The sequence below is a fragment of the Pantherophis guttatus genome, chromosome 2, assembly GCF_059756535.1.
Source record: "Pantherophis guttatus breed Tessera chromosome 2, ASM5975653v1, whole genome shotgun sequence".
NCBI lineage: Eukaryota > Metazoa > Chordata > Lepidosauria > Squamata > Colubridae > Pantherophis > Pantherophis guttatus.
Window position 1 is genome coordinate 9,993,367 of NC_142064.1, and position 17,978 is coordinate 10,011,344.

General features: G+C 44.1%; 1 protein-coding gene across 1 annotated transcript; it reads left to right on the forward strand.

Moving 5' to 3' along the window:
- Nucleotides 1–1,015: 1,015 nt before the first annotated feature.
- On the forward strand, nt 1,016–17,113 carry HAUS1 (HAUS augmin like complex subunit 1). Its single transcript, XM_034403883.3, has 9 exons — nt 1,016–1,107; nt 2,595–2,769; nt 4,577–4,712; nt 6,110–6,244; nt 6,950–7,073; nt 11,802–11,867; nt 13,206–13,277; nt 14,546–14,593; nt 16,776–17,113. Exons 1-9 carry the CDS (start codon nt 1,087–1,089, stop codon nt 16,857–16,859), a joined length of 861 nt encoding a protein of 286 aa, XP_034259774.2. The 5' UTR covers nt 1,016–1,086; the 3' UTR covers nt 16,860–17,113.
- Nucleotides 17,114–17,978: the final 865 nt, after the last annotated feature.

Sequence of the window (17,978 nt, forward strand, 5' to 3'; positions counted from 1 at the left end):
AGTTATCCCACTCAGTTTTAATGTGAATGATGTAGGAATAGTACAGGGTCAGCTATATGAACACTGAAGGACTCTCTTTATTCACATTATTATAAGAAAGAAATGTGCTTGTTTAGAGATTACACTAAGTCAGCTAAATTCCATTCTTGGTAATATATATCTTCTGAGGGGCCTAGCTGTCAAGGATGCAAGGACATCCATATGAAACAAAAAGTTACTTATTATCCAAAGCAGCCATGAATCTACGCATCAGCAATCACAGAACTGAGGAAGGTTGTTTAGCTAAGATAATCTTATGAACTAGAAAATAATGTAGGAATTTAGTAATTTAGAAAGTATCAATTATCATGTAACAAATGTATGTTAACCATATATGGAAAACTGCTGTGCTCACAAAATCCTTTGTCTTGGAGATGTATAAAAGCAGTTGTATCAGAGCTCTTCTTGGTTCAGAATTGCAGATACAAATCTGATTCTGAAACTGCGCAATAAACTGTCTCTGGCTGACCAGGAATGTTGTTTGGTCTCATCATTCCATAACATTTCTACTATATAGTAAGACAATATTAGATAGATAGATGGGATCAGGACAAAGATTAAAAGGATACAGACAGTCCTCGTTTAGTGACCATTCAGAGTTATGACCGACATCCCTCCAAAGGGTATTTATATGACCTGGTTCTGGAGTTCTGAGAGCAACTGGAGGTTTTCAAGAAGAGATTAGACAACCATTTAACTGGGATGGTATCAGATCTCCTGCCTTGGGAAGAGGGATGGACTAGAAGACCTCCAAGGTCCCTTCCAGCCCTTTGATTCTATGATACTAAGGTTATTTTATTTATTTACTTCCCCCCTCCCCCCTTCTACCTTCTATTCCGAGTCAGACCTTTGACCTAAAAGGACAAAAAGAAGACACGCCCTTTCTTTTTCCTTGCAAGGGGTTATTTGAGGCTATTGCAAGGGGAAAAGCAGCACCGGCCGCCGGCCTACAACTCCCAGGAGACTCTTCTTTCCGATGACGTCATTGGCCAGCGACCGAGAAAGGGGAAGCGGGAAGTTTGCACCGCAGGGCGAAGCGAAAGCAGAATGGAGGAAAAGGTATCGAAGGTGAGAGACCATTCGGGGATATTATTATTATTATTATTCTTTTTTTTTAAAAAGAAAGAATAAAAAATTACAAGGATCGGAAAGATTTTCCTGAAAAGACACGTTCCCTGTGCTCTGTGTTTCCTGGTTTGGGCTAATTCTTTCCAACTAATAAATAAATAATAACTAATAAATAATCAGCCAAATTATTTAATTCGTTTTAGTTTATTTTAAATTGTGTATCTATATGTTTTATTCTGTGGCTGTTCACCGCCCTGAGTCCTTCGGGAGTAGGGCGGTATACAAATTCAATAAAATCAAAATCAAAATCAAACTATTTGATTCTGCAGCTCCAGTATAACAATATTTAGCAAATAATATCCTGCCAGGCTCAAAGCTTTTGTATACGATTTGTGAGCTTCTAGAAAAAAGATTGATATTTGTTAGAGGAGCAATCTCCGTGTTCTCTTCTTCCTTATTACGGCTGGGTGACTTTGGGCCAATCAACCAGGAGACTGTGAGTTCTAGTACCACCCTAAGCATGAAAGTCGGCTGGGTGACTTTGGGCTAATCAACCAGGAGACAGTGAGTTCTAGTCCTGCTTATGTATGAAAACCAGCTGGGTGACTTTGGGCCAATCAATCAGGAGACAGTGAGTTCTAGTTCTGCTTATGTATGAAAACTAGCTGGGTGACTTTGGGCTAATCAACCAGGAGACAGTGAGTTCTAGTCCTGCTTATGTATGAAAACTAGCTGAGTGACTTTGGGCCAATCAACCAGGAGACGGTGACTTCTAGTCCTGTTTATGTATGAAAACTAACTGGGTGACTTTGGGCTAATCAACCAGGAGACAGTGAGTTCTAGTCCTGCTTATGTATGAAAACTAGCTGAGTGACTTTGGGCCAATCAACCAGGAGACGGTGACTTCTAGTCCTGTTTATGTATGAAAACTAACTGGGTGACTTTGAGCAATCAACCAGGAGACTGTGAGTTCTGGTCCCACCTTAGGAATGAAAGCCAGCTGGGTGACTTCGGGCTAATCAACCAGGAGACAGTGAGTTCTAGTCCTGTTTATGTATGAAAACTAATTGGGTGACTTTGGCCAATCACCAGGAGACAGTGAGTTCTAGTCCCACCTTAGGCATGAAAGCCAGCTAGGTGACTGTGGGTCAATCACCAGGAGACTGTGAGTTCTAGTCCCATTTTAGACGTGAAAACCAGCTGGGTGACTTTAGGTCAGTTTCTTTCTATCTGCTCAATCCACCCTCACAAAGTTGTTATTGTGGGGGAAAAGAGAAGTAAGAGGGAATATTATGTATGTTTGGCACCTTGAATTGTTTATAAAAAAAAATAAATAAAGGCGGGATATAAATAAATACATTAATAAAAATTCTAAGTTACCATGACACTGAAATATTACAGTTACGCCTACTCACCTTTTGAAATGTGTTTGTATCCCGGAAGCAAAATGGAGGAGAAAAACCATCATTCTTTTCTTTCTGTAACAGGTCACTTCATGGTTGAAGGATGTTTTTGGGGAGCAGCCGATTCCTCTTTTCGAAGTGAACGCACGGACAGTGGATATTTTGTATGAGCTGGCCGAATGCAATGAGTCCAGAGATGGGGACGTCCACTTATTAATTGAAGATATGAAGCAGAAAGCCTTGGAGTATGAGTCAGATGGTGAGATTAATTTATTCCCTGCCTTTATTGTTTTGATAAGTAGCAATATTTATTGAAAGGGAGGACGTGCCTAATATTCCTTCCGCATCCTATTTCCCCCACAACAACTTTCCTGTGAGGTAGTTATCTAGCCAGCTTTCATGCCTAAGGTGGGACTAGAAGTCACAGTCTACCTTGAGAGCCTTGGTAGTACAGTGGTTTAATGCACCCTGTAATTAACACAGCTGCCTGCAATTTCTGCAGGTTCGAATCTTACCAGGCTCAAGGTTGACTCAGCCTTCCATCCTTTCTAAGGTAGGTTAAATGAGGACCCAGTTTGTGGGGGCAATAAGCTGACTTTGTATAAATATACAAAAGTATGAAGGCTATTGCTTAACGCATTGTAAGCCGCCCTGAGTCTCCGGAGAAGGGCGGCATATAAATCAAATTTAAAAAAAACAAAAAACAGTCGCCTGGTTTCTAGCCTAGTGTTTTAACTATAGGTAGTCCTCGACTTACAACCATTCATTCAGTGACCGTTCGAAGTTACAACCGCAGTGAGAAAAAAAGTGACATGACCATTTTTCACACTTATGACCATTTGCAGCATCCCCATGGTCACATGATCAAAATTTGAGTGCCTGGCAACTGACTCTTTTTTATGACAGCTACAATGTCCTGGGGTCATTTGATCACTTTTTGCGACTTTCTTGTGCCATATCCGTCATCGGATGTTGGTGATCCTATTTTTATCAACAGCCGCACGAAAAAGTGCTGCTGAGTTTTGTCCAAACCAGTCCCTTAGATTTTGAAGCCATGACGTTCTTCTTCTGCCTGGACCTCGTTTGCCTTCAATCTTTCCTTGGAGGATTAAGTGAAGGATGGCGTATTTGCGACCTGCTGGCAAGCAAAATCAATGGGCAAGCCAGATTCACTTAACCATGTTACTAACTTAACAACTGCAGTGATTCACTTAACAACTGTGGCAAGAAAGGTCATAAAATGGGGCAGAAAACTCACATAACCACTGTCTTGCTTTGCCACAGAAATTTTGGGCTCCATTACAGTCGTGGCCAAAATTGTGGAAACCTTTTGGGAAAAGTGTATTTTCTAAAACTAGCTAACAACACCACTTTTTTTTTTGGAGTAGTACCATAAAATTATATATCAATGGAAAGATAATTGAATCAAGAATGTAATGCAATCACTTTTATGGAGGATTTGCTGTTAGAATAGCAGTTACAGTACAAAGAAGAAAAGTGAAACATGTAGAAAAAACAAGATATACAAAAATGATCACCATAGAAAAAACGCAATATATAAAAATGATCCCCATGTCAGTTAATACTTAGTTGGGTAACCTTTAGCACAAATGATGGCCTTACAACGTCTTCCCATGGAGTGAACTAAGTCTTTTAGTTCTGCAGCTGTTATGTGAAACCAAGATTGAATGATTGTTTCTATTAACTGGGTTTTATTGCTGCATCGCTTCTGACTAACAAGTTTGTTTAGTCGGCTCCATAGATTTTCAATGGGGTTAAGATCTGGGCTATTCCCAGGCCATTTCAGCAGTGGAATAGGATTATCTTGAAACTCCAAAAAAAAAAAAAAAAAGTGGTGTTATTAGCCATCAAACCTCAAAAATACACTTTTCCCAAAAGGTTTCCACAATTTTGGCCACTGTTATATGGCTGTAAACCAGGACTACCTGTCCTACATCAAACTGGCTCTCTAATTAGATTAGAGGAATTGTGTCAGCCTCAGGCCAAGCATACTTAAGCCCTGAGGTTTCCTTAAAACATATGCTGTCTTATCTTTGTTTCCCCAGGCCTCTTCCTGCAGGAACTTTTAATGGAGAGTCTGAATCTTTCCCTTAGCAGCCTATCTAAAGCCAGTACGAGCTACCTAAATAACCTAGTGGATATTGCCTTGGCTCTGGAGACAAAGGACACATCTCTTGCAAGGTGCTGGAACTCCCTTCCGAAAATGTTTCTGAATGCTGCAGTGCCAACTATGTGGGAGGAATTGCAGGCACTTCATGATCATTAATATTTTTTCAGAGAGAAAAGTTGGGGAAAATTTAAACAGTCCTTTCTTTCTTTCTTTCTCTTTCTTTCTTTCTTTCTTTCTTTCTTTCTTTCTTTCTTTCTTTCTTTCTTTCTTCCCTCCCTCCCTCCCTCCCTCCCTCCCTCGATCAATCATGACTGTCTGTCTATCTATCTACAGTATCTATCTATCTATCTATCTATCTATCTATCTATCTATCTATCTATCTATCTATCTATCTATCTTGTCTTTCCATCTACCTACCTACCTACTTATCTATCGTCTATCTTATCCATATCTATTTATCTATCTACGATATCTATCACTATCTATCTACGGTATCTATCACTCTATCATGTCTACCTATCTAATCTATCTAATCTATCTAATCTACCTATCATCTTTCTATCTATCTATCTATCTATCTATCTATCTATCTATCTATCTCTATCTATCTATCTATCTATCTATCTATCTATCTATCTATCTATCTATCTCTATCTATCTATCTATCTATCTATCTATCTATCTATCTATCTATCTATCTATCTATCTATCTATCCATCCATCCATCCATCCATCCATCCATCCATCCATCCATCCATCCATCTATCTATCTATCTATCTATCTATCTATCTATCTATCTATCTATCTATCTATCTATCTTATCTATCTACGGTATCTATCACTATATCTTACTACCTACCTATCTATCATCTATCTATCTATGGTATCTATCACTATCTATTTATCTATATCTATCTATCATATCATCCATCATCCATCCATCCATCTCTATAGAACAGTGTCTTTTCTACATTAGTTTGTAGAACACCTGAAAATCTACAATTCTTGCTTTAAAACATGATTGAAATTTAGATAACCTCTGTCACAGCATTTGTTTATTATTTCAACTTGGAGGTTGAAATAACTTTGGTAGGAATCTAGTACAGATTTATTGATTTATTCATCTGTTCCCATTTAGAGGCTCTCCTCAAAATGGTGGCCTATACTTTAAGAAATAAAGAACAATAGAGGAAAAGAATCATGTTCAACTTTATCACATTTTATTTTTTTTTGTGGGGTACATATTAGTCGTTTAAGTGCTTCTTGCTAAGCTCACAAATGAGATGAGAATATCCAAGTTTGCAATAAAATTCCAAATTTCTATCTGTTTATTTATTTATTAGACTTGTATGCTGCCCCTCTCATCTAAACTCCCTCATCTAATAGTGACCAGTTGCTAAATACTATAACAGCTGATGTAAGAAAAAAACAAAAAACAAATCATGATTAACTGGGCTTTTTCTTTAGTTTTATTCCTGCCATCAACGACTTGACTTCTGATCTGTCCAGAGCACAATCCAAAAGCAAAGAACTCGAACTCGAACTCAATACCTTGAGAAGAAAACTCACATCAGCGCTTGTGCTGGAAAAACGCCTTCAGGAGTAAGCGCTTTGTCTTTCCTCGCCTTTCTTTCCCTTCTTTGCTCCCAATTTTGTTTTTGTTTTTTTTGCAGAGTTTCAGCTAGCCAGCTGGCTCGACTTACACGCTTTTTAAATATATAGACACACATTGACCTGAATCTGTCATAATTAAATGGCATGCTCTCTCTTTTGATTTCCAAATGTATGCCAAGTATGCATTCTGGGTCCTAGTGATTCAGATGGCATTGCAGGACCAAACAGAGGAGATAATACGGTAGCAGTTCAGGAAACAGACGGAGGATACTGGTTTTTGAAAGCACCCAGCACAGGTTGCTAGTGATACAATCTGCGTGAGGTTACCTAGTTGGGAAATGAAACATCTGTAAGAAAACAACCAAGCTCAGAGAGCACCAAGGACCTCACAGTCCTCCTCCTCCTCTTCCTCTTCCCCCTCCCTGCGAACCTCACTGCCTTCTAACACTGATGATATCACCTAGTTGGGTAAGAGAATGTCTGCAAGAAAACAAGCTCAGAGGGCACCAAGGATCCTACAGTCCTTCTTCTTCTCCTCCTCCTCCTCACAAACCCCACTCATTTCTACGGTAGCACTGACGTTGTTACTTAGTTGGGTAATGAAACATCTGCAAGAAAACTATCAAGCTCAGAGAGGGCCCAACACTTCAACCCTTAGCTATAAATAGTCTCTCTTCTGTTGCTACTTTGCAGTGATGTCCTGAAAACCGAAAAATTTCTGATAGAGGAAAGAAAAACAGCTGATCACCGAATGAAGAATATGGAGTTCCTAATGAAAAAGTCGGAAGATATCAAATGCGAAATCAGATCCGCCAAGGTAAGTCGGATGAGACTGCTCAGATTTCTGAGGAATGAAATTGGTATTTTCGGGGACTCAAAAAAAGAAAGAAAGAAGGATTTTTGTTTTCCTTTAAAAAGTATGGTTTAAGTTCCCGCAGGTCCCCAATCCCGCCATCTGAAATCTGGGAACGTCTGTTTAAAGGGGATCCCAAAAGAGGAGAAATGGAGAACAAATGATGCTATAGCTCCACGGTGGTTACCTGAATCTCCGTGGCACAGGGAGCCATCTCTGCAGCAGGGGCGGGTTTCAAAACCTATCGGTACTGGTTTCCTCGTGGGCATGCTTGCGCGTGTGACTTCTGGGCATGCGCAGAAGCGTCTGGGTGGGTGGGCACAGCTGCCCACCGCCGCTACCGGTTTGCTTGATCCGGGGTGAACCAGTAGCAACCCACCACTGCTCTGCAGGCACACGAGCCGTCGCTCTAGGTCAGCCCCACTGTGCATACTTGTTTGCTTCCCGCTGGCAAGCTGATTTTCGGGTCTGCCGTGCATGTGGGAAAAGGGTGGGGGCATGCAGTGCACCACCCCGCATCCCATTTTTGGTTTGGCTTCAGGGAGGCCTGCTAGGCCCAAAACGGAGCGTTGTTGTGGCTCCGTTACCTGAGCCTGTGTTATCGGAGGGAGAAGGCTCCGAACATAAAGGAGAGGAGTTGGCCAGGCCTCCCTCTCCAGGGCCCTCCTCTCTGGCAATGCCTCAGGTGTCTCCTGAAGGAGAAGAGATTGGCCAGGAGCCAGGTATCTCCTCGCAGTCGGACAATGACGGAGATAAGTCTTGGCTGTTTCCACGCCAGCGTCGGAGAGACAGGCGCACGCAGCAGAAGAGGAGGCGTGCCAGAGATTAGGCTGAGTCACTGGACCACACCCCACAAGGGATAAAAGGGGGTGAGGTGGCCATTCAGACTCTGTGACGGACAAAACAAACTACTAGCGAGTCACATTGTATCTTTGAAACAACGTTATCTGCCTTGGATTTAATACGGACTGGACTTGACAATTCTTGAACTGTGTGTATCTTGTTTGGGTTTATCTGACCGAGGAACAACCCCTCCCTCTATGAGTAAAGTTCTTGGCAAGCAGCTACTGGGTTGCTGCCAATTCTCTTATCGGAAGAATTTGTTGTCTGCCAGTTTTATTTAACCCCTGGCTATCTGTTTGTGTGCGTGTGTGAGACGGAGACAGAACAGGCGTGAGGGGGTGCACTCCCCCCCCACCCCCGCAGCCCATTTTTGGTCCCAGGGGCCTTCAGGGAGGTCTGCTAGACCCAAAACGGGGCGTGGGAGGGCACACTTCCCCTCCCCCCTGCAGCCCATTTTTGGTCCCAGGGGGTTTCAGGTAGGTGTACTAGGCCCAAAATGGGGCGTGGGGGGGCACACTTCCCCCCCCCTTCAGCCCATTTTTGGTCCCAGGGGGCTTCAGGGAGGCCTGCTAGGCCCAAAACGAGGCATGGGGGGGCACACTTCCCCCCCCGCAGTCCATTTTTGGTCCCAGGGGGCTTCAGAGAGGCCTACTAGGCCCAAAATGAGGTGGGGGGGGGGTCATGCAAGCATGCGTGGGGGGGGGCAGGGCACGCAGGGGATGGCATTGCATTATGGATGTGGGCACGCACACTTTCGGCACCTGAGGAAAAAAAGGTTAGCCATCACTGCTATAGCTCACGCTTGGATTTTGAAGGAAATAGCCTCAATTCCTATTCATGCAGCCAGGATTTTTTGGGGGGGGATCGTGGTGGAGGGGGGGCAATTTTATGGAAATGGTGACGTCCCAGCCAACTGCTCTCCACATCGGATTCTTTTTAGCTTTCAAAGTTAGAAAACTGATAAGAGAAAATATTTGTACTTTGGGATTGAATTTTTGGGATCTTTGGTTGCTCTCAGAATCTGGTGGTTTTCTTGCAGATATTCAATCACCCAACAAGGTGACATCATTAGTAAAGCTCAGTGAGTAACAATGACTCCACAGATCAACCCTGAGCTCCAGATATTCTCTTGTATTGGGATTTCTCTCTCTCTTTCTCTTTTCTTTCCTCCCTCCCTCCCTCCCTCCTTTCTTTCTTTTTTCTTTCTTTCTCTTCCTTCCCTCCTTCCCTTCCTCCCTTCTTTTTCTTTCTTTCCTCCCTCCTTCCCTCCCTCCCTTCTCTCTCCTTCCTTCCTTCCTTTTTCTTTCTCTTTCTTTCCTCTCTTTCTCCTTCCTTTCCCCTCTTTCTTTCTTTCTTTCTTTCTTTCTTTCTTTCTTTCTTTCTTTCTTTTTCTTTCTTTCTTTCTCTTTTCTTTCCTCCCTCACTCTTCCTTCCTTCCCTCTCCCTCCTCCCTAACCTTCCTCCCAGACTTTCCCTTCCTTCCTTCCTTTTCTTTCCTCCCTCCCTCTTTCTTCCTTCCCTCCTCCTCCTTCCTTCATTCCATCCTCCCAGCCTTTCCCTTCCTTCCTTTTTCTTTCTCTTTCTCTTTCTTTCTTTTCTCTCTTTCTCTTTCTCCCTTTCTCTTTCTCCTTCCTTCCCCTTCCCCCTCCTCCTTCTTCCTTCCTTCCTTCCTTTCTTTCTTTCTTCCTTTCTTTTCTTTCTCTCTCTCTCTCTCTCTCTTTCCCTCCCTCCCTCCCTTTCTTCCCTATAAAGCCATAATTAAATGAGGGGATTTCCTGTCCAAGATGTGATGATGGCCACCAAATTGGACAGAAGAAGGTAAGGAGAAGTGATGTACATGGACTATTAACGCCCACCAGTCACAAAAACCGAGATGATCCACATAACTACCAGTTTCTGCTTTAAGGCTCACCCTATTTGACCAAGGAAGGAAACAGATTCATAGGTCAGTTCGCTTAGTGACCTTTTGAAGTTACAACAGCGCTGAAAAAAGTGTCTTATGGCCATTTTTCACACTTACGTCCATTGCAAGCATCCACCCTGGTCACGTGATTTACATTCAGATGCTTGACAACTGACTCACATTTACGATGGTTGCAGTGTCCCGGGGTCATGTGATCCCCTTTTGCGACCTTCTGACAAGAAAAGTCAGTAGGGAAGCCAGAATCTTCTAACAATCGTGTCACTAATGTAAGAATGGCAGTGATTCACTTAACAGATGCAGCGAGAAAAGTTATAAAATGGGGCAAAACTCACTGAATTGATTTCTCACTTATTCTTCTGCCCCAGAGAACGCAGCACACACAAAGTCCGTTCAAACCTTGGTTTACTAAATAAATCAGTCTTTTACAACAACGGCTATTAATTAACTGCATTAACAGCCGCCAAGAATTCAAAGAATAATAACTGAAAGCTTACTGTGGTTGGCAGAATGCCCAGAAGCAATTTGCAGGAAGCTGATAAGACAAGAAACAAAGGTACGTGAACGAAGTTCTCCTGCAAATTGCTTCAGTCCTCCTTAAATAGGCTAAGGGAATGGCCAATTAGCCCCAAGCCTTACTCTCGAGGAGACCTCCTCCTGAGGAACCACTCCTGCCTTTTGGCAGCTCTGTGTGCCTATGCATTGAGAAGAGGCTTCTCCACTTCATCATCTTCACTTAAAGGAGCTTCTGGAGGTTCTGAAGGCCCTGGCTGAATCCCCGCCTCTGGCACCACATCTTCTCCAGCCTCCTCATTGTCTGACTCGAGTGCCAGCTGCACAGGCACACCAGCCTCCTCGCTGTCTGAACCAGCTACTAGCTGCACAGGCCACGTACGGGCCACAACACTTAGCAACATAAACGTTGGGCTCAATACTGGTCGTAAATCGGGGATTACCTGTATCGTAAATCTTTAGTCGGTTGAGAAGCATCTGAATTTTGATCATGTGACCCTGGGGAGACTGCAATGGTTATGTGTGAAAAACGGCCCTAGGTTTTTCAGTGCTGTTGTAACTTTGGACAGATGGTCACTAAATGAACTGTTGTAAGTCAAAGACTACCTATGTTTCTATAGCCAGCTCTTTGATTTCATCAAAAGTAGCTTCCTACAGTAGTGGTCAAAATTGTGAAAACCTTTTGGGAAAAGTGTGTTTTTGAGGTTTGATGGCTAATAACACCACTTTATTTATTTATTTTTTTGGAATTTGAAGATAATCCTATTCCACTGCTGGAATGGCCTGGGAATAGCCCAGACCTTAACCCAATTGAAAATCTGACTGAAAAGCCGACTGAAGAAACTTTAGCCAGAAGCGATCCAGCAATAAAACCCAGTTAATAGAAGCAATCATTCAATCTTGGTTTCACATGATAACAGCTGCAGAACGAAAAGACTTGGTTCACTCCATAGGAAGACGTTGTAAGGCTGTAATTCATGCTCAAAGTTACCCAATGAAGTATTCATTGACAGGGTGATCATTTTTGTATTTCCCTTTTTTTCTAGGTGTTTCCCTTTTCTTCTTTATACTGTAACTGTTATTCTAATAGTAAATCCTTCATAAAAGTGATTGCATTACATTCTTGATTCAATTATCTTTCCATTGATATATAATTTTACGGTACTACTCCAAAAAATATATATATAGTGGTGTTATTAACTAGTTTTAGAAAATACACTTTTCCCAAAAGGTTTCCACAATTGTGGCCACTACTGTACTTTGCTGCTTTTTCCCGGTTCTTATTAGCAAATGGTGGAAGGGGCTTTGCTTACATCTCTGTGTCCGTTTCCTATGAGTAATTCTGGGTGCTTTCGGTCTAGTTCCGCCCCCCCTCCTCGCTCCCTCTTGCTAATCTGTCTCTTCTCCCCCTGCAGGAGCAGCTGTCTGCGAGTGGGCTGGATGCTTCCCTGACACATGAATCACTGGTGACCCTTTCAGAGGTAGGTGGGTGGGATGCCACCGACGTTACAGTACGAGACATGAGCTGGCTGGTATTTAATTAACCTGGGCAGCTGGAGGAAATGATAATTCAGCGACGTGGAGTTGGGATTTGAGACTGCTGTGATTAAGCTCTTAAATGCCTCTCTAAAAATGTTCAGGATTCCAGCATCTGATCTCCAAAGGCCTGCAGTGAAAAGAGATGCTGAGAGAGAGGTGGAGGGTGGGAGAGAGAGAGAGAGAGGAAGGAAGAGAGAGAGAGAGAGAAAGAAAGAAAGACACAGAAAGAAAAAGACAAGGAGAGAGGTAAGGAGAGGGGAAGGGAGGGAGAGAAAGAATCAGTGAGAAGGAGGGTGGGAGAAGGAGGGAGAGAGAAAAAAACAAACAGAAAGAGAAAAGGAGGGAGGGAGAGGGAGGGAGGGAGAGACAGAAACAAACACACAAGAAACACAGAAAGAGGAGAGAGGTAAGGAGAGAGGAAGGGAGGGAGAGAAAGAATCAGAAGGAGGGTGGGAGAGGGAGGGAGGGAGGGAGAGACAGAAAGAAACAAGAAACACGAGAGAGGTAAGGAGAGAGAAAGGGAGGGAGAGAAAGAATCTGAGAAGGAGGGTGGGAGAGGGAGGGAGAGAGAAAAAACAAACAAAGAAAGAGAAAAGGAGGGAGGGAGAGGGAGGGAGAGATAGAAAGAAACACACAGAAACACAAAGAAAGAGATGAGAGAGGTAAGGAGAGAGGAAGGGAGGGAGAGAAAGAATCAGTGAGAAGGAGGGTGGGAGAGGGAGGGAGAGAGAAAAAACAGAAATAGAAAGAGAGACAGAAAAGGAGGGAGGGAGGGAGAAAGAAACACAGAAACAGACAGAAAAGGAGAGAGGGAGGGAGGGAGAGAAAGAATCAGAGAGAAAGGATGGTGGGAGGGAGAGAGAAGGAGGGAGAGAAAGAGAAACAGAAAAGGAAGGAAGGAGGCAGAGAAAAAAGGGGAGAGAGCGCGAGGGGGGAGAGAGAGAAACAGAGAGAGAGAGAAAGGATAATTCGATGAAAAAATTAAAAACAAAAAAAGCCAAACAGAATGCAAAGGTTTTCAGTTTGTAACAGCAGTCGCGTTGATCCCCTTTTGCGACCTTCTGACAAGCAGTAGCTTAAGAACGGCAGCAATTCGCTGAACAAAGGTGTTCAAGAAAAGTCGTAAAATGAGGCAAAGCCCACTTAACACATTTGTTCACTTATCAATAAAAGCTTTGGGTTCCATCGCGGTCGTAAGTTGGGGTCTGCCTATCATACAAACGAAATGAAGCAAAACAGAAAAAAAAACTCAAAATAAAATAAAAGTATTATTTCCACAGAAACTGGCAGATTTGAAGAACCAGTCAGTTCCTTTAAAGAAGAAAATAAAGTCTTATCTGGATCTCACACCGGTAATTCTCTCCCTTCCTCGTTCCCCTGCTCCCTTAGCTTGTCTTTTGGAGACAGGTGTCCTGCACCCATTTTATGGATACTAAAAACTGAGGCCAGAATAGAAAAGGAGATGAAGATGGACTAAGGTAACCCCTCCCGCAAACTTTTAGGCACCAGGGACCAGTTCCATGGAGAGGACCGGAGGGGCCGTGGTTTCATGTGCTGACTGAATCCCACGGATGAGGCTTCGCTTGTTTGTGTGGCCCGGTTTCTGGCATGCCTCGGCCCGGTTCTGGTCCACGGACCAGGAATAAAAACCCCCGCCCTGCCCTGCACTAGGGGAACTGGGTTTAAGGAGAGTGGGAACACAGAAGCAGAAAAAGGAGGGAAGGCAATATTTTTAGTAGGAAAGGAATGGCGTATTTATGAATTCTGCCCCCTACACCTGCCTAAGGAATTCTGGGAATTGAAGTCCACATATCTTAAAGTTGATAAACAGTGTTGCCAGAATATTGGGTATTTATGCAATGCAGCGAAGCTCTCTAATGGAATATTTGGGAGGGATGCCCTACCTGTGGCATGTTGGATGTCAAGGGAATTCTGCGTGCGGCATTACAACTGTGGAATGAGCCACGGTGGCGCAGTGGTTAGAGTGCAGTACTGCAGGCTACTTCTGCTGCCTGCCGGCTGCCTGCAATTTGGCAGATCGAATCTCACCAGGCTCAAGGTTGAACTCAGCCTTCCATCCTTCTGAGGTCGGTAAAATGAGGACCCAAATTATTGGGGGCAATAGGCTGACTCTGTAAACCGCTTAGAGAGGGCTGTAAAGCACTGTGAAGCGGTATATAAGTCTAAGGGCTATTGCTATTGCCCTTCCTTCCTTCCTTCCTTCCTTCCTTCCTTCCTTCCTTCCTTCCTTCCCTTCCTTCCTTCCTTCCTTCCTTCCCTCCCTCCCTCCTTCCCTCCTTCCTTCCTTCCTTCCTTCCTTCCCTCCCTCCCTCCATAACTCCTTCCTTCCTTCCTTCCTTCCTTGCCGTGGTGGTGCAGGCCAACTCTGACCACTGTCTGAAGTTCAATCCTGACTACCTCTGACCACTATCTAGAGTTCAATACCTGACTACCTACCAAGGCTTACTTAGCCTTCCATCCTTCCGAGGTGGGTAAAATGAGGACCCAGATTGTTGGGAGCAATAGGCTGGCTCTGTAAAGTACTTAGAGAGGGGTGTAAAGCACTGCAAAGCAGTATATAAGTCTAAATGCTATTGTTATATCTTCCTCTTCTTTTCAGAGTCCTTCTCTAGCTCGAGTGAAGATTGAAGAAGCCAAGAGGGAGCTGGTAGGTCTTTTCCCTTGGCATTAATTTGAAATGAGTCTCAGGGCTAACATGGATGGCTAAGAAGGGATACAAAGAAGGGCATTGAAGAAATCAGGCATGTTTAGTCCAAGTCAGTACAGGTAATCCTCGACTTAACAACAGTTCATTGTCAGGATCCCAAGTAACACATCCATAGCAATCAAAACGCCGAGGCAGGTGGATTCCTCGAAGAATAGATTTATTGCACATGTCATATTGGCACGGCCTGGTGAAAACCAACTCTAAATGTTCCCACGGTTCTCATCTAGTTCAGAGGTCAGCAACCCGTGGCTCTGGAGCTGCATGTGGCTCTTTCATCCCTCTGCTGCGGCTCCCTGTCGCCAGTCGGCTCTACAATTGATAGGGCTTTTGATTAGGACAGGTAGAGGAAAAAGGATGCCGCGCTAGGAGGAAACTCTATGGTGGGGGAACCAGACTTCCGGTCGGCAGAGGAAAAAGGATGCCGTGTTAGGAGGAGACTCTATGGTGGGGGGAACCGGACTTCCGGTTGGCTCCAGAATTCAATTGGGGGGGGGCTTCCAGTTAGGACCTTGGTGGCTCTTTGAGTGTTTAAGCTTGCCGACCCCTGATCTAGTTCTTCCTTCCTTCCTTCCTTCCTTCCTTCCTTCCTTCCTTCCTTCCTTCCTTCCTTCCTTCCTTCCTTCCTTCCTTCTTCCTTCCTTCCTTCCTTCCTTTCTTTCTTTCTTTCTTTCTCTTTCTTTCTTTCTTTCTTTCTTTCTTTCTTTCTTTCTTTCTTTCTTTCTTTCTTTCTGTCTTTCTGTCTTTCTGTCTTTCTTAATCAAATTTCTATACCACCCTACTCCCGAAGGACTCAGGGCGGTGAACAGCCAAGATAAAATACAGATAATACAAATATTAAAAAAATCCCTTAAGATTATTAAATATTTTGGCCGAAACACAGATTAAAACACCCAATTTATAAAATCACACGAATTAAAAATTTAAAAGAGGAGAGTTAGGCCAGGCCAGCCTGCTGAAATAAAGAAGTGCGCAGGTCCGGGATCCTCTGTATCTCTGGGGGGAGCTCGTTCCAGATGGTAGATGCCCCCACAGAGAAGGCTCTCCCCCTGGGGGCCCCCAGTTGACACTGTATGACCGATGGCACCCTGAGAAGCCCCTCTCTATCGGAGCGTACTGGTCGGTGAGAGGCTATTGGTAGCAGAAGGTGGTCTCGTAAATACCCCGGTCCGATGCCATGGAGCGCTCTAAAGATGGTAACCAAAACCTTGAAGCGTACCCGGAAGACCACCGGGAGCCAGTGCAGCTCGCACAGGAGGGGGGTCACATGGGAGCGCCACGTCGCTCCCATAACCACCCACGCGGCCGCATTTTCTCCAAACAATCACATGGTCCAATCAGGAGACAGTCCAGTTGCTAGATCACCAGTCCCCTTCCTTCTAGACACCTAGTGGGAATGTCCTTGGTTTCCAAGAGAAAGTATTTTGTTTTGGCTACAGCACCCCAGCTGTCTCTACTCCCCCTCCCTTTCCCACAGCTCCGGTTCTGGCAGCACTGAAGCCCCAAAATGGCCACAAGCCAGGGTTGACATTCATTTAGTGACCGTTCAAAATTATAATGGCACTGAAAAACGTGACTTTTTCACACTTAACAACCATTGCAGCATCCCCATGGTCACGTGACTAGGTGGCTCAGTGGCTAAGACACTGAGCTTGTCTATCAGAAAGGTCAGCAGTGCGAATCCCCAGTACAGGTCTCCTGCGAGAGCAGGGGGTTGGACTAGATAACCTCCAAAAGGTCCCTTCCAACTCTGTTCCTGTTAACTGATCAAAATTCGGGTGCTTAGCCACTCCCTGAATTAGAAAACCGTGAAAAGTTCCTGAATTAGAGACGTATTTATGACGGTTTGCAGTGTCCCTGGATCATGTGATCTTCTGACCAGCAACGTCAATGGGGAAGCCAGATTCACTTAACAACCATGTCAGTAACTTAACAAACTGCAGTGATTCACTTAACGGTGGCAAGAAAGGTCGTAAAATGGGGTGAAACTCATTTAACGACAATCTGGCTTAGTGACGGAAATTTGGAGCTCCTTTATGGTCGTACCTGTAATTCTTCGTTTTGAAGAAAGAGCTGTTTTCCTTTAATACAAATCTTACAGGATGCTATTTTTTCCCCTTTGCAGGAAGCCCTGGAGGCCGAATTTTCAACAAAGCTGGACATGACTGCACTTTCAGTAACTTTGCCGACCAAACGACCATTTGTGTAATCATTCTGGTGCGCGGAGAAAAATGGGAACAATTGTGTGTGTTGTGCCACAATACCATATTGTATATAAATTTATTTTTCTTCCTGGGACATGATACTCAGTCTTGCTGAATAAAATTTTTAAATGTATGGATTTATACAAGCCATTGGGTTACCCGACTGTGTGCTGTAAAATGTTATTGCATCTAACTCGTTCACAGAAGAATAACTGTAAGCATCTCATTACTGACAATAAAGTGTTATTTATTTATAAAATGTATTAGCCGCCCATCTTACCACTCAGTAACTCTGAACGGCGTAGATCCGTGATGGCGAACCTATGGCGCGCGTGTCGTAGGTGGTACGCGGAACCATATTTGTGGGCACGTGAGCGTTGCCCTAGCTGAGCTCCAGTGCGCATGTGTACGCTGGCCAGCTGCTTTTCGGGCCTTCCGGTCCCACCGGAAGTTGGGAAACGGGCCATTTCCGGCTTCCCGGGGGGGGCTCCTGGGCGGGTGGGAGAGTCCGTTTTCGCCCCCCCCAGGCTCCTAGAAAGGCTCTGGAGACTGGGGAGGCCGAAAAATGGGCCCATCGTGTGCCAAAAGGTTTTGAGTGTGGTCAGTTCCAGATTGTTCCAGTCGCACCACAAGGCTAGTTGTTCAACCTCCCGTCTGTATGAGGATTCATCATTGTCTCGAATGAGACTGATCACTGTTGTGTCATCTGCAAAGTTCAGTAGTTTAACAGATGGATTGTTAGAGATGCAGTCATTGGTATAGAGAGAAGTGGGGAGAGCACACAGCCTTGGGAGGGGGGCTGTCCTAATTGAACAGGTATCTGATGTGATTCTGCTTAGCTTCACCTGCTGCTTCCTGTTTGTTAGGAAGCTTATGATCCACTTACAACTTCGTTCAGGTACCTGTAGCTGGTTTAGCTTAGTTATCAGAATGTCTGGAATGATGGTATTGAATGCTGAAGTAAAGTCTACAAAGAGGACCCTTGCGTAGGTCTTTGGAGATTCAAGATGTTGTAGGATGTAGTGCAGAGCTATATTAACAGCATCATCTGTCGATCTATTTGCTCAGTATGCAAATTGCAAGGGGTCTAACAGCGGATCCGTGATGGTTTTCAAGTGGGACAG